The following is a 13,338-nucleotide window of genomic DNA, read 5'->3' as shown; positions in this document are numbered from 1 at the left end:
AGGGTTTGGATGTGAAAATCTCTGCCAGAAGTTGAAGTATCCTTTGGGGACTTAGACAGAGGTGAGGTGGGCACAGGTTTTACACCTGTAGCGGTGCCAATGGAATGTACTGGGAGTGGAGGGTGGGTTGGTGGAGTGTGTGGACCTAATGCAGGAGTCATGGTGGGAATGGTCTCTGGGGAATGCTGATAGGCGTGGTGAGGGAGCTATATCTCTGGCTATGTGGAATGTGGAATAGATGAAATGGTTAATAAAGTATATGAGACACATTACTTTTTCAACCAAGGAATTGAGTTAATAGAGGGGGAAGGTTATGCTGGAACGATATAAAACATTATATCCTCCCCTTCTTCCCCTTCCTGGACCTCTCCATCTCCATTAATGACGACCGACTTGACACTGACCCACCGACTCCCACAGCTACCTGGATTACACCTCTTTCCACCCTACCTCTTGCAAAAATGCCATCCCGTATTTTATAAACATGCAGCTAGAATATTTTGTGCGGTTCTGAAATCCACATTATAGCAGAGATAGGATTGCATCGGAGAGGGTGCAGTGCAGGTTTACCAAGATGTTGCCTGGACTGGAAAGTATTTACATATGAAGAGAGATTGGATACGGTGGGCTACAATTAACCTTTTTCCAACTACAGTAGCTGGCAGCTATTCTGATGATCACAGCAAATCACCAGTAAGTCATAAATATTGATATCTGTCCGTAAATATTATCGATATTGTGCTGGTCATGAAATTCAATCACTTAACCATAAATGCAGAGTATTGTTGCAAATGCTTTTTGTCAGAATGCGAACAGCATGATGTTTCAATTTAAAGCCAAGATTAATTCAATTGATTTGCTGGATATGTAACTTCTCAAAAAGCAAAGTCTATCAATTCAGAAAATAATCTTTTCTCCTGAAATAACAATGTCATTGCACACAATTAGTTTTCAAGTAAAGACTAACACATTGCTCTGTTGCAGTTACTTGTACAGTAAACAGGTATTTAAACATTGGCCAAGGAGCGTCACGAAGTGGTGTATATCACGTGGATGATGTAATCACTTACAATTGCAAACCTGGCTTTAAACCAGTTGCTGACGGGAGAAGTACATGTCAAGAAAATGGCCATTTTTATCCAGAACCTGCCTGTCAAGTTGGTAAGCAACCACTTTGTTAATCTCATGACAGAATGAAATGAGAAAGTGATTAGAATTGTGTCCCATGTCAGCAGTTTCCCCAAGGCTGCAGAATGTGGAATGTGTTGCACTGAGAAAATTACTGAAAACCTGTGGGTTCCATGTCTCAACCTGCCCCCACCGTATTTCGTCTTTCTCTTGGGGGGCTTTTGGAGTGAGTATGGGAAAGCCTGGAGCTCAGCTGAGCAGACCATTAAAGTCACTAAGATCGCAAATAAGACACAAGGAAATGGCACCAAGAGGTTTTGTCCTCCGATGAAGATGTGAAGGAGCTGCAGAGAGGGGAATGAGGGGATCTGGGAGAGGATCTTATTCCTGAGGCGCACTGATAAAGGTTGGGAAGGCCAAAGTATGCTGCTTGACTCCTGCCAGTGTTACATAACCTCACCTTTCCTGGTATCCCTGAGAGCCCACATCCTCATTGCACTGCCTGCAGGTGAGGAGGAATATATTCCTGCTGTTAACGTTTTGGCTTTCTCCATCCATCTGTGTTAGTTTAGAGAGATTGTCTGCTTCTTCTTGCTTGTGAGAGATCACCTCATAGCAACCTGGCAGCTCCATGCACTGAACCTGCAGTTTAGAGGTTGATTCTTGCCAGGTCTCCTCACCATTGCTGTCTGTATTGCGGTCTTAAAACTGAAAATGACACTGAGCTTCCCTGCAACAGGCTGCAGACACCTTAAGCAGAAATACAGACAAGATGGGGATGTCATTCCACCTCCTGATTCTCCCTATCCAACCGATTGAGAAAGGCAGAGGTAGGCTCGGCATTGGCGTTTTCCACATTGAGAGACCAGCAAAGTCTCCTTTTCCAACATTTAGATTCCCAATCAAAAATATTGCCAATGTTTTGCAATTCATACACAAGGGCACCCAGATCTATCCACACCAAAACATTCTGAAGTTTTTCCTCTTTTGGGTAATAAGTTGCCTTTCTATTCCACCAGTCAAATTGGATCATCTAACACCAATGTTAAACTTCATCTGAAGAGTTGGGCCCATTCTTCTATCCTAGCCAAATACGCTTGTAAATAACTTATTTTTTCCCATTGCAACTTACTTTCCCATCCTTTGCCTAATAATGGAACTTCCTGTTTAATTAAATTCAAATTTCACCATTCGGCTGTGGTGGGTTTGGATAGGTTTCTCCAAAGCATTAGCTGGAGTTTCAAGAATACGTACCCAGTTTAATCAGATGAACTGATAAGTGACAAATGGCATTCATTTTCAATCAGTGTCAGATGATGCCCTTGGTCCAGCTAAACAAGGCAAGAGAATATACAATGAATGTTAGGACCTTGGCATGCGATGTAAATCTGAATGACCTTGGTGTGCACATCCACCATTCCCTTTAGGTAGTGGGATGGATAGATAAAGTGTTGAAAATTCTGGCATTGTAAAAGCAGAGCAGGTCAGGCAGCATCTGAGGAGCAGGAGAATCGACATTTTGTGCACAAGCATTTCATGAGGAATGTGGAGAGGGGAAGGGGGCTCAGAGATAAATAGGAAGGTGGGGCTGGGGGAAGGTCACTGGGAAGACCGTAGGAAGATGTAGGTGGGGGTGATTGTGATGGGTCTAAGGGGAGGGTGGAGTGGATATGTGGGAAGGAAGATGGACACGTATGACAGTTCAAGAGGGCAGTGCTGAGTTGGAGAGTGGGATCTGGGATGAGGTGGGTGGAGAGGAAATGAGGAACCTGCTGAAATTTGCATTGGTGCCATGTGGTTGGATGGTCCCAAGGCACAAGATGAGGTGTTTTTCCATCCGGCGTCGGGTGGCTTGGATTTTGTGGTGGAAGAGACCCAGGACTTGCATGCCTTTGGCAGAGTGGGAGGGGGAGTTGAAGTGATTGGCCAGAGAGCAGTAGTGCTGTTTGGTGCGTGTGTCCCAGAGATGTTCCCTGAAATATTTGCAGTTTGGCATGCTGTCTCCCCAATGTAGAGGAGATCACATCGAGAACAATGGGCAGAGTAGATGAGGTAGGTAAAAACAATGACTGCAGATGCTGGAAACCAGATTTTGGATTAGTGGTGCTGGAAAAGCACAGCAGTTCAGGCAACATCCGAGGAGCAGCAAAGTCGACGTTTCGGGCAAAAGCCCTTCATCAGGAATAAAGGCAGAGAGCCTGAAGCATGGAGATTTAAGCTAGAGGAGGGTGGGGGTGGGGAGAAAGTAGCATGGAGTACAATAGGTGAGTGGAGGAGGGGATGAAGGTGGTAGGTCAGGGAGGAGGGTGGAGTGGATAGGTGGAATAGAAGATAGGAAAGTAGGGCAAGTCATGGGGACAGTGCTGAGCTGGAAGTTTGGAACTAGGGTGAGGTGGGGAAAGGGGAAATGAGGAAACTGTTGAAGTCCACATTGATGCTCTGGGGTTTAGATTAGATTAGATTAGATTAATTACAGTGTGGAAACAGGCCCTTCGGCCCAACAAGTCCACACCGACCCGCCAAAGCGTAACCCATCCAGACCCATTCGCTTACATTTACCCCTTCACCTAACACTACGGGCAATTTAGCATGGCCAATTCACCTAACCTGCACATTTTTGGATTGTGGGAGGAAACCGGAGCACCCGGAGGAAACCAACGCAGACATGGGGAGAATGTGCAAACTCCACACAGAGAGTCGCCTGAGATGGGAATTGAACCCAGGTCTCAGGCGCTGTGAGGCAGTAGTGCTCCGAGGCGGAAGATGAGGCGTTCTTCCTCCAGGCGTCTGGTGGTGAGGGAGCGGCGGTGAAGGAGGCCCAGGATCTCCATGTCCTCGACAGATTGGGAGGGGGAGTTGAAATGTTGGGCCACAGTGCGGTTTGGTTGATTGGTGTGGGTATCCCGGAGATGTTCCCTCAAGCGCTCTGCTAGGAGGCGTCCAGTCTCCCCAATGTAGAGGAGAATGCAAGAGGAGCAACGGATGCAATAAATGATATTAATGGATGTGCAGGTAAAACTTTGGATGTGGAAGGCTCCTTCAGGGCCTTGGATGGAGGTGAGGGAGGAGGTTTTTTTTTAGATTAGATTAGATTAGATTACTTACAGTGTGGAAACAGGCCCTTCGGCCCAACAAGTCCACACCGACCCGCCGAAGCGCACCCACCCAGACCCATTCCCCTACATTTACCCCTGCACCTAACACTACAGGCAATTTAGCGTGGCCAATTCACCTGACCTGCACATTTTTGGAGCGTGGGAGGAAACCAGAGCACCCGGAGGAAACCCACGCAGACACGGGGAGAATGTGCAAACTCCACACAGTCGGTCGCCTGAGGCCGGAATTGAACCCGGGTCTCTGGCGCTGTGAGGCAGCAGTGCTAACCACTGTGCCACCGTGCCGCCCACGGTATGGGCGCAGATTATACAATTCCTGCGGTGGCAGGGGAAAGTGCCAGGATGGGAGGGTGGGTTGTAGGGGGGCATGGACCTGACCAGATAGTCATGGAGGGAACGGTTTTTGCGGAAGGTGGAAAGGGGTGGGGAGGGAAATATATTCCTGGTGGTGAAGGTGGTGGAAATGTCGGCGGATGATTTGGTTTATGTGAAGGTTGGTAGGATGGAAGGTAAGTACCAGGGGCGTTCTGTCCTTGTTACGGTTGGAGGGGTGCGGTCTGAGGGCGGAGGTGCGGAATGTGGATGAGATGCGTTGGAGGGCTTCTTTAACCACGTGGGAAGGGAAATTGCGGTCTCTAAAGAAGGAGGCCATCTGGTGTGTTCTGTGGTGGAACTGGTCCTCCTGGGAGCAGATACGGCGGAGACGGAAGAATTGGGAATACGGGATGGCATTTTTGCAAGAGGTAGAGTGGGAAGAGGTGTAATCCAGGTAGCTGTGGGAGTCGGTGGGTTTGTAAAAAATGTCAGTGTCAAGTCGGTCGTCATTAATAGAGATGGAGAGGTCCAGGAAGGGGAGGGAGGTGTCAGAAATGGTCCAGGTAAATTTAAGGTCTGGGTGGAATGTGTTAGTGAAGTTGATGAATTGCTCAACCTCCTTGCGGGAGCATGAGGTGGCGCTAATGCAGTCATCAATGTAGCGGAGGAAGAGGTGGGGAGTCGTGCCGGTGTAGTTACGGAAGATCGACTGTTCTACGGAGCCAACAAAGAGACAGACATAGCCGGAGCCCATATGGGTGGCCATGGCTACCCCTTTGGTCTGGAGGAAGTGGGAGGATTCGAAGGAGAAATTGTTAAGGGTGAGGACCAGTTCGGCCAAACGAATGAGAGTGTCGGTGGAAGGGTATGTTGGGGACGTCGGGAGGGTTTGGATGTACAGGAAAATCTCTGCCAGAAGTTGAAGTATCCTTTGGGGACTTAGACAGAGGTGAGGTGGGCACAGGTTTTACACCTGTAGCGGTGCCAATGGAATGTACTGGGAGTGGAGGGTGGGTTGGTGGAGTGTGTGGACCTAATGCAGGAGTCATGGTGGGAATGGTCTCTGGGGAATGCTGATAGGCGTGGTGAGGGAGCTATATCTCTGGCTGTGTGGAATGTGGAATAGATGAAATGGTTAAGAAAGTTTATGAGACACATTACTTTATCAACCAAGGAATTGAGTTAATAGAGGGGGAAGGTTATGCTGGAACGATATAAAACATTATATCCTCCCCTTCCTCCCCTTCCTGGACCTCTCCATCTCCATTAATGACGACTGACTTGACACTGACATTTTTTACAAACCCACCGACTCCCACAGCTACCTGGATTACACCTCTTCCCACCCTACCTCTTGCAAAAATGCCATCCCGTATTTTATAAAACATGCAGCTAGAATATTTTGTGCGGTTCTGAAATCCACATTATAGCAGAGATAGGATTGCATTGGAGAGGGTGCAGTGCAGGTTTACCAAGATGTTGCCTGGACTGGAAAGTATTTAGATACGAAGAGAGATTGGATACGGTGGGCTACAATTAACCTTTTTCCAACTACAGTAGCTGGCAGCTATTCTGATGATCACAGCAAATCACCAGTAAGTCATAAATGTTGATATCTGTCAGTAAATATTATCGATATTGTGCTGGTCATGAAATTCAATCACTTAACCATAAATGTAGAGTATTGTTGCAAATGCTTTTTGTCAGAATGCGAACAGCATGATGTTTCAATTTAAAGCCAAGATTAATTCAATTGATTTGCTGGATATGTAACTTCTCAAAAAGCAAAGTCTATCAATTCAGAAAATAATCTTTTCTCCTGAAATAACAATGTCATTGCACACAAGTAGTTTTCAAGTAAAAACTAACACATTGCTCTGTTGCAGTTACTTGTACAGTAAACAGGTATTTAAACAATGGCCAAGTAACGTCACGAATTGGTGTATATCACGTGGATGATGTAATCACTTACAATTGCAAACCTGGCTTTAAACCAGTTGCTGACGGGAGAAGTACATGTCAAGAAAATGGACATTTTTATCCAGAACCTGCCTGTCAAGTTGGTAAGCAACCACTTTGTTAATCTCATGACAGAATGAAATGAGAAAGTGATTAGAATTGTATCCCATGTGAGCAGTTTCCCCAAGGCTGCGGAATGTGGAATGTATTGCACTGAGAAAATTACTGAAAACCTGTGGGTTCCATGTCTCAACCTGCCCCCACCGTATTTCGTCTTTCTCTTGGGGGGGTTTTGGAGTGAGTATGGGAAAGCCTGGAGCTCAGCTGAGCAGACCATTAAAGTCACTAAGATCGCAAATAAGACACAAGGAAATGGCACCAAGAGGTTTTGTCCTCCGATGAAGATGTGAAGGAGCTGCAGAGAGGGGAATGAGGGGATCTGGGAGAGGATCTTATTCCTGAGGCGCACTGATAAATGTTGGGAAGGCCAAAGTATGCTGCTTGACTCCTGCCAGTGTTACATAACCTCACCTTTCCTGGTATCCCTGAGAGCCCACATCCTCATTGCACTGCCTGCAGGTGAGGAGGAATATATTCCTGCTGTTAACTTTTTGGCTTTCTCCATCCATCTGTGTTAGTTTAGAGAGATTGTCTGTTTCCTCCTGCTTGTGAGAGATCACCTCATAGCAACCTGGCAACTCCTTGCACTGAACCTGCAGTTTAGAGGTTGATTCTCGCCAGGTCTCCTCACCATTGCTGTCTGTATTGCGGTCTCAAAACTGAAAATGATGCTGAGCTTCCCTGCAACAGGCTGCAGTAAGAAATACCGCCAAGAAGATGATGTCATCCACTCCCCTACTCTCCCTAACCAAGAGGCACAGGAAGGCTCGGCACTGGAGGTTTGCAAATTGAGCCACCAGAAGAGTCCCTGTATCCAGTGTTTAGTTTTCAGATCAAAAATATTGCCAATGTTTCACCAAAGAATAAAGGGGTTTGATCTTAATCTGTAGACCTGAAATCCCTGAGAACCACATTTCCCAGCACGTTGTTTACAGATCATTTCTCCCATTGCCAATTCAGGCTATGAGGAAGCTGCTGGAGTGTCTCTGGCTGGATGACTGTATTTGCTATGCCTGGCATATGTCAGGGTGCACTGAACAGTGTCCCCTTTACTCCTGCAACTGTTAGAGCAATAGTGTCCCTTGGGAAAAGATAAAGATGATTTCAGGATCAATGCAATTACCATCAGCTGCTCTGTGATGACTCTTAAGCGCTGAGGGCAGTTATCTGAAAACAAGGGAGGCAATGTTAAAACTTGCAAATTTCACATTGTTACATCACAGCTATAATATTGGAAGCAAAATGTTACCTGCAGCACAGTTAAGCTCATTTTTAGTGGATGTTACATGAAGGTGACAAGCAAAGAGATATCTTATTGAAATATACACTGGCATGTAAAGGATATTGAACAGTGAAGTAAATTGCCTTTTCAGTAGTTACCCTCTAATGCTATTCATAGGTCTGCTGGAAGTCTGGTTTGTAATACAAAGTGATGGCAAGAGTACAGGTTCAATTCTCATACTGATAGAAGTTAGCATAAATGTTCTACCTTCTCAACCTCAATCCTCGTGAGAGGCATGGGGACCTTGAGGTTGAACCACTAACAGCTGTCTCTTTCTCTCTGTACTGAGATGTCAACCCATTGGTGCTCTAGGACTATGGCAACTTTACCTTTGTGGGTCGGTTAGCTCAGTTGGCTAGTTTGTGATGCAGAGTGATCCCAACAGCATGGGTTCAATTCCTACTACAACTGAGGTCACCATGAAAGTCCTGCCTTCTCAAAGTCCTGCCCTCACCTGAATCGCAATGTCCTCAGGTTAAACTCACCACCAGTTGTTTTTCTCAAATATGAGAACAAACATTTGAGACCACAGTAACTTTGCCTTGCTAATCTGAAATTCGATGATGCTAAAAAATGCAGTCACAAAGTCAGATTGTAATCGATATACTCCAGAGCCATCAAGAGGACAGGTTGTAAAGCTTTATTGATGTGACAGACCAGAATATCATCAAGAGGAATTACATACTATTCTCTACTCTGAATATTCCCTTTTTATAATCAGGATCACCTTAGTTATCCCAGAGAATAGATAGCAGTTAGGCAGCCTTTTAGATATGAAACATCTCCAGCATAATTATGAGGGTACGACACATGCTTTCCTCTGCCAACTGAACAAATCAGTGAGAAAGGAATTAATTGGACTTTTTGAGGAATACCAGCTTTAGAGCCTGCAGTTGACTGCATGCAGTAATTAGGTTGATTCTTAGAGTGATAAATCTATTCAAATTTACTTGTTCATGGGATGTGGGCTTTGCTGGCTAGGCCAGCATTTATTGCTCATCCTTAATTGTACCCAAGGCATGAGGACGTAAGAATGAGGAGCAGGAACGAGGAGGCAATTCAGTACTGCCCTACCATTCGATACAATCATAGTTGATCTCATCTCAGCCTCAACTCCATTTTCCTGCCCATTATCCATAACACTTCAGCCCATGACTCATTGAAAATTTGTCTTTCCCCTCATTGACATTAACTTTAGTCAATGTCCCAGTACCCGCACTCTGGAGCAGTATATTCCACAGATGCATGACGCTTTGAGAGAAGTAATTTCTCTTCGTTTTAAGTCTCCAATTTTTATCCTAAAACCATGACCTCTCATTCTAGATTGCCCATTATGGGGAGACATCCTCTCTACATCTATTTTGTCAATCCCTTTAGCATGATATCTATGACGATTGGATCTCCTCTAATTCATCTAAACTCTAGAGAGTATTGGCATAGCCTCCACAATCTTTCTTCATATAACAGTCCCCTCATATCTAGAATCAAGCTTGTGATCCTTATCTGAAATGCCTCCATTGCAACTGCATCCTTCTTCAATTGAACAAAATTATATGATATGTTCTGGGTCCTGTCTCTCTGATGCACTGTCAAGTTGCTGCAATACTTCCCTGTTTTTATACCCTCTTCATTTCACAATAAATGCCAAAATTCCACTTTCCTTTTTTGTAATCTCCTGTGCCTGCATCCCCGCTTCCTGAACGCCATACACAATTGCACCCAGATCTATCTGCACCTAGTATGCTGATGTTTCTCTCCATTTAGATAGTAATTCCCTTTCTACTCCACCAACCAATATGGATAATCTCACACTCACCATGTTAAATGTCATCTGTCAAAGTTCATCTAATGTATCCGTAATCTGGTCCTTGTTTCGTTCACTGAGCGGACAGACATCTTCTGCACACATTTTGTGACTTCAATAGATGACATTGTCAGTACATCTCTGATGAAGCGTTGGTGGTCTGCCCTGCATGGTATTTATGTGTCTCTGTTTACAGATACTTCTGGTTCTTTATCAGAGTGGTTTGTACATGGGGTCCAGTTTAATACATTTATTAATATCCATAATCCATTTGTAAATTTCTTATCTTTTCATTGTAATTTACTTTCCCATCTATTCTAGTGTCATCTGCAAATTTGGCTATCAGACTTTCTATCCCTGTATCCAAATCATTAATGTAGATTGTCAATAGGTTGGGACTGATTTTTGTGGTACCCCCACAAATTCCATCTTGCCAACCAGAAAAAAAAAAATCTGAACTCTCTGATTTCTGTTGATTAGCCAGTCCTCCAGCCAAGCTAATGAATTGCCCCGAATTGCATGTGATCTTGCCATGTGCAATTAATCTTCTGTGCGGCACGTTATCAAATGCCTTCTGGACGACCAGATAGATTGCATCTACAGGACTTCATTAGCAGCATTACTTGTTACATCGTCAAAGAACTCTAGCAAATTGGCAAACACCTTTACTCTTCATTAAACTAAACTGACTCTAATGGATTATATTTTGACTTTCCAAATGCCATGTTATTACTTCCTTCATAATGGATCCCGACAGTTTTCCAAAGGCATATATTAAACTAGCTGACCCATGGTTTCCTACTTTCTGCTTCCCTCCCTTTTTCAATAAAGGCATTATATGAGCATTTTTTTCAAACTATAGAAATCTTTTCCACATCAAGGGAATTTTGGAAAACTGTAACCAGTGGATTCACAATTCTGATGCTATTTCTTTCAAGACTGTAGGATATAGGTCCTTGGGGATTTGTCTGCATTTAATCCCAATACTTTTCTTCGAATTTTTTCCCTCCCTTATATTGTTCTAAGTTCCTCCCTTTCTATAATTTGAGTTAGTTGTTACTATTAGGATAATATTAATGCCTTCTCTGTGAAAAATCAAACCAAACGTTGATTAAGTGATTTTACCCATTCTGTTTGCCACTATTGAACCCGCCCCCCATTTCATCCTCCAAATCAGGCACATTAGCTTTCATATAGTTATAGAAGATTTCACTATTAGTTTTTATAGCTTGCACTAGTTTTCTTTCATAATTTACTTTTGCTCATTTTATTATTTTTGTGGCTAAAAGTGTTGATCTATAAAAGTTTCCCAATCTTTGAGCCTGCCACTTGCATTTTCAATGTGACATGCCTTAGTTTTCATCTTTATATTGTCTTTAGCTTCCTTGCTAAGCCATGGAGTGATGTTTTCTCTCCTCCTCCTCCTCCTCTCCCCCCACAAGCAACCATCATCCTTACAATCTTTCTTCGTTGTTGGAAAATATTTCAGTTGGGAACAATTAAGTTTCTCCTTTAACGTGTGCCACCACTCATCAATTCTCCTCCCTTTTAGTCTTCCTGCCTTGATTTTTCCTCGTGATTGTATAGTAAATTTGTTGAATTCCAGAATTATAATCTATGAGTCTTGTTTCTTGGCTTCCAACTGAATTTGGAGAAAGTGAGGACCACCGATGCTGGAGATCAGAACTGAAAAATGTGTTGCTGGAAAAGCGCAGCAGGTCAGGCAGCATCCAAGGAGAAGGAGAATCGACGTTTCGGGCATAAGCCCTTCTTCAGGAATCATTCCTGAAGAAGGGCTTATGCCCGAAACGTCGATTCTCCTGCTCCTTGGATGCTGCCTGACTTGCTACGCTTTTCTCGCAACACATTTTTCAGTTCCAACTGAATTTGAAATTCTAGTATACTATGATCACTTTTCCTTAAAGGTTCATTTATGATGAGTTTATTAATTACTCCCACCTCATTACCCAGTACCAAATCCAGAATTACTGACTGCTTGGTTGGGTCCAAAGTTTATTGTTCCAAGAAACTACCTTTGAAACATTCAATGAGCTCCACTCAAGACACCTTTATCAATTTGATTAATCTAAGCTATATGCATATAAAAATCTCCCATCATTATGCTGAACCTTTCTTACAAGTCGCCAGTATTTCCTGGTTCATAGTGTACTCCCCTGTGGAACTACAATTTGGAGACCTATAGATTACTCTCACAAGGGACTTTTGTCCCTTGATATTTATTATTTCTACCCAGACTGATTTTATGTCTTGATTTCTACTGTCAATATCATTTCTCACTGCAGCAGTAATCTTTTTTTTTATGGCAAAGCTACAACAACTCCTTTTCCTTCCTGCTTATCCTTCAGAAACACTTTTGAATATTCAATTCCCAAACCTGGTCGCCTGGAACAGCATCTCAGCAACTGCTATCAAAATGTTGGTCATTTGGATTGTTGACTCATTAATTTTATTCCACATGCTTTGAGCATTCAGATGCAAAGCCTTGAAGTTTGTTCTATTATCAAATTTCTCTATTCTTATATGAATCCTTGGTGCAATCTGATGGTCTAACATTCTTTTCCTTTCTTTATTTTCTTTATCACTAGCATGAGCTCATGCCTATGGTTTATAAAAATAGACAAGGTCTTTTCCCTGGGTTAGGGGAGTCCATAACTAGAGGAGCATACCGCTCCCCTTTTATTATACTATGAGTGTCGTCTTAAGCAACTGAATGATCCAACTCTGCCTTCTCCTGAAGTTGGAGAAAGTGAGGACTGCTGATGCTGGCGATCGGAGTTGAAGGGTGTGGTGCTGGAGGGGCGCGGTCGATCGGGCAGCATCTGGGGAGCGGGAGCGTCGTTATTTTGGGCATGGGCTCTTCATCAGGATCCTGGTGGGGTGCTCGTGCTCGACGCGGCGGCGTTCCTGCTTCTCGGGTGCTGTCTGACTGGCTGTGCTTTTCCAGCGCCACACTCTTTGACTTCTCCTGAAGTCATCTGGCCTCTGAGCTATGGTCTTCAGTCATTTTGATTTACTCCATATGATACCAAGAAGTGGCTGAGGGCCATAGCTCAGAGGCAACACCTCCACAGCAGTTACCTACCTCCAATGCTGAGTTTGGTTTTGACAGGGCAACTCTTTCCCCGACCTCATTACATCTTTGGTTCAAACGTGAACTCAAGATGAAAGGTGAGAGTGACTGCCCTTGAGATCAAGGAGTGCAGGTGGCTGTCCCTTGGTTGAAGTCATTCCTAGCACACTGGAAAATAGTTGTTTGCTGGAGTCATCCATCTCAGTACCAGGACATCACTACAAGAGTTCCTTATTGAGCTTCCTTCCATCTTAGCCAGAGACTATTTCCCAGGGCAGAAATGGCTAACACGAGGGATCATAGTTTTAAGCTGGTTGGAGGCAAGTATAGAGGGGATGTCAGAGGCGGGTTCTTTACACAGAGTTGTGAGAGCATGGAATGCGTTGCCAGCAGCAGTTGTGGAAGCAAGGTCATTGGGGGTATTTAAGAGATTGCTGCACATGCATATGAAATTTGAGGGTGCATACATGAGGATCAATAGTTGGCACAACATCGTGGGCTGAAGGGCCTGTTCTGTGCTGTA

At 44.2% G+C, this 13,338-nt stretch overlaps 1 protein-coding gene across 2 annotated transcripts in view; it reads left to right on the top strand.

Moving 5' to 3' along the window:
* Positions 1–13,338, top strand: part of LOC122563181 (C4b-binding protein-like) — a 76,559-nt gene that overhangs the window by 57,690 nt on the left and 5,531 nt on the right. The window contains exons 11-12 of one of the 2 annotated variants that reach the window (XM_087973566.1): positions 985–1,161; positions 6,446–6,622. In XM_087973566.1, coding sequence (XP_087829692.1) covers positions 985–1,161; positions 6,446–6,622 — 354 coding nt within the window. The remainder of the gene's footprint in view (positions 1–984; positions 1,162–6,445; positions 6,623–13,338) is intronic. The other variant, XM_087973567.1, reaches the window with a different exon arrangement.

This window comes from Chiloscyllium plagiosum, unplaced genomic scaffold (genome assembly GCF_037043375.1).
Source record: "Chiloscyllium plagiosum isolate Xiang-an unplaced genomic scaffold, Cpla_swu_hap1 HiC_scaffold_26, whole genome shotgun sequence".
Lineage (NCBI taxonomy): Eukaryota > Metazoa > Chordata > Chondrichthyes > Orectolobiformes > Hemiscylliidae > Chiloscyllium > Chiloscyllium plagiosum.
This window is presented reverse-complemented; position numbering and strand designations above follow the sequence as displayed.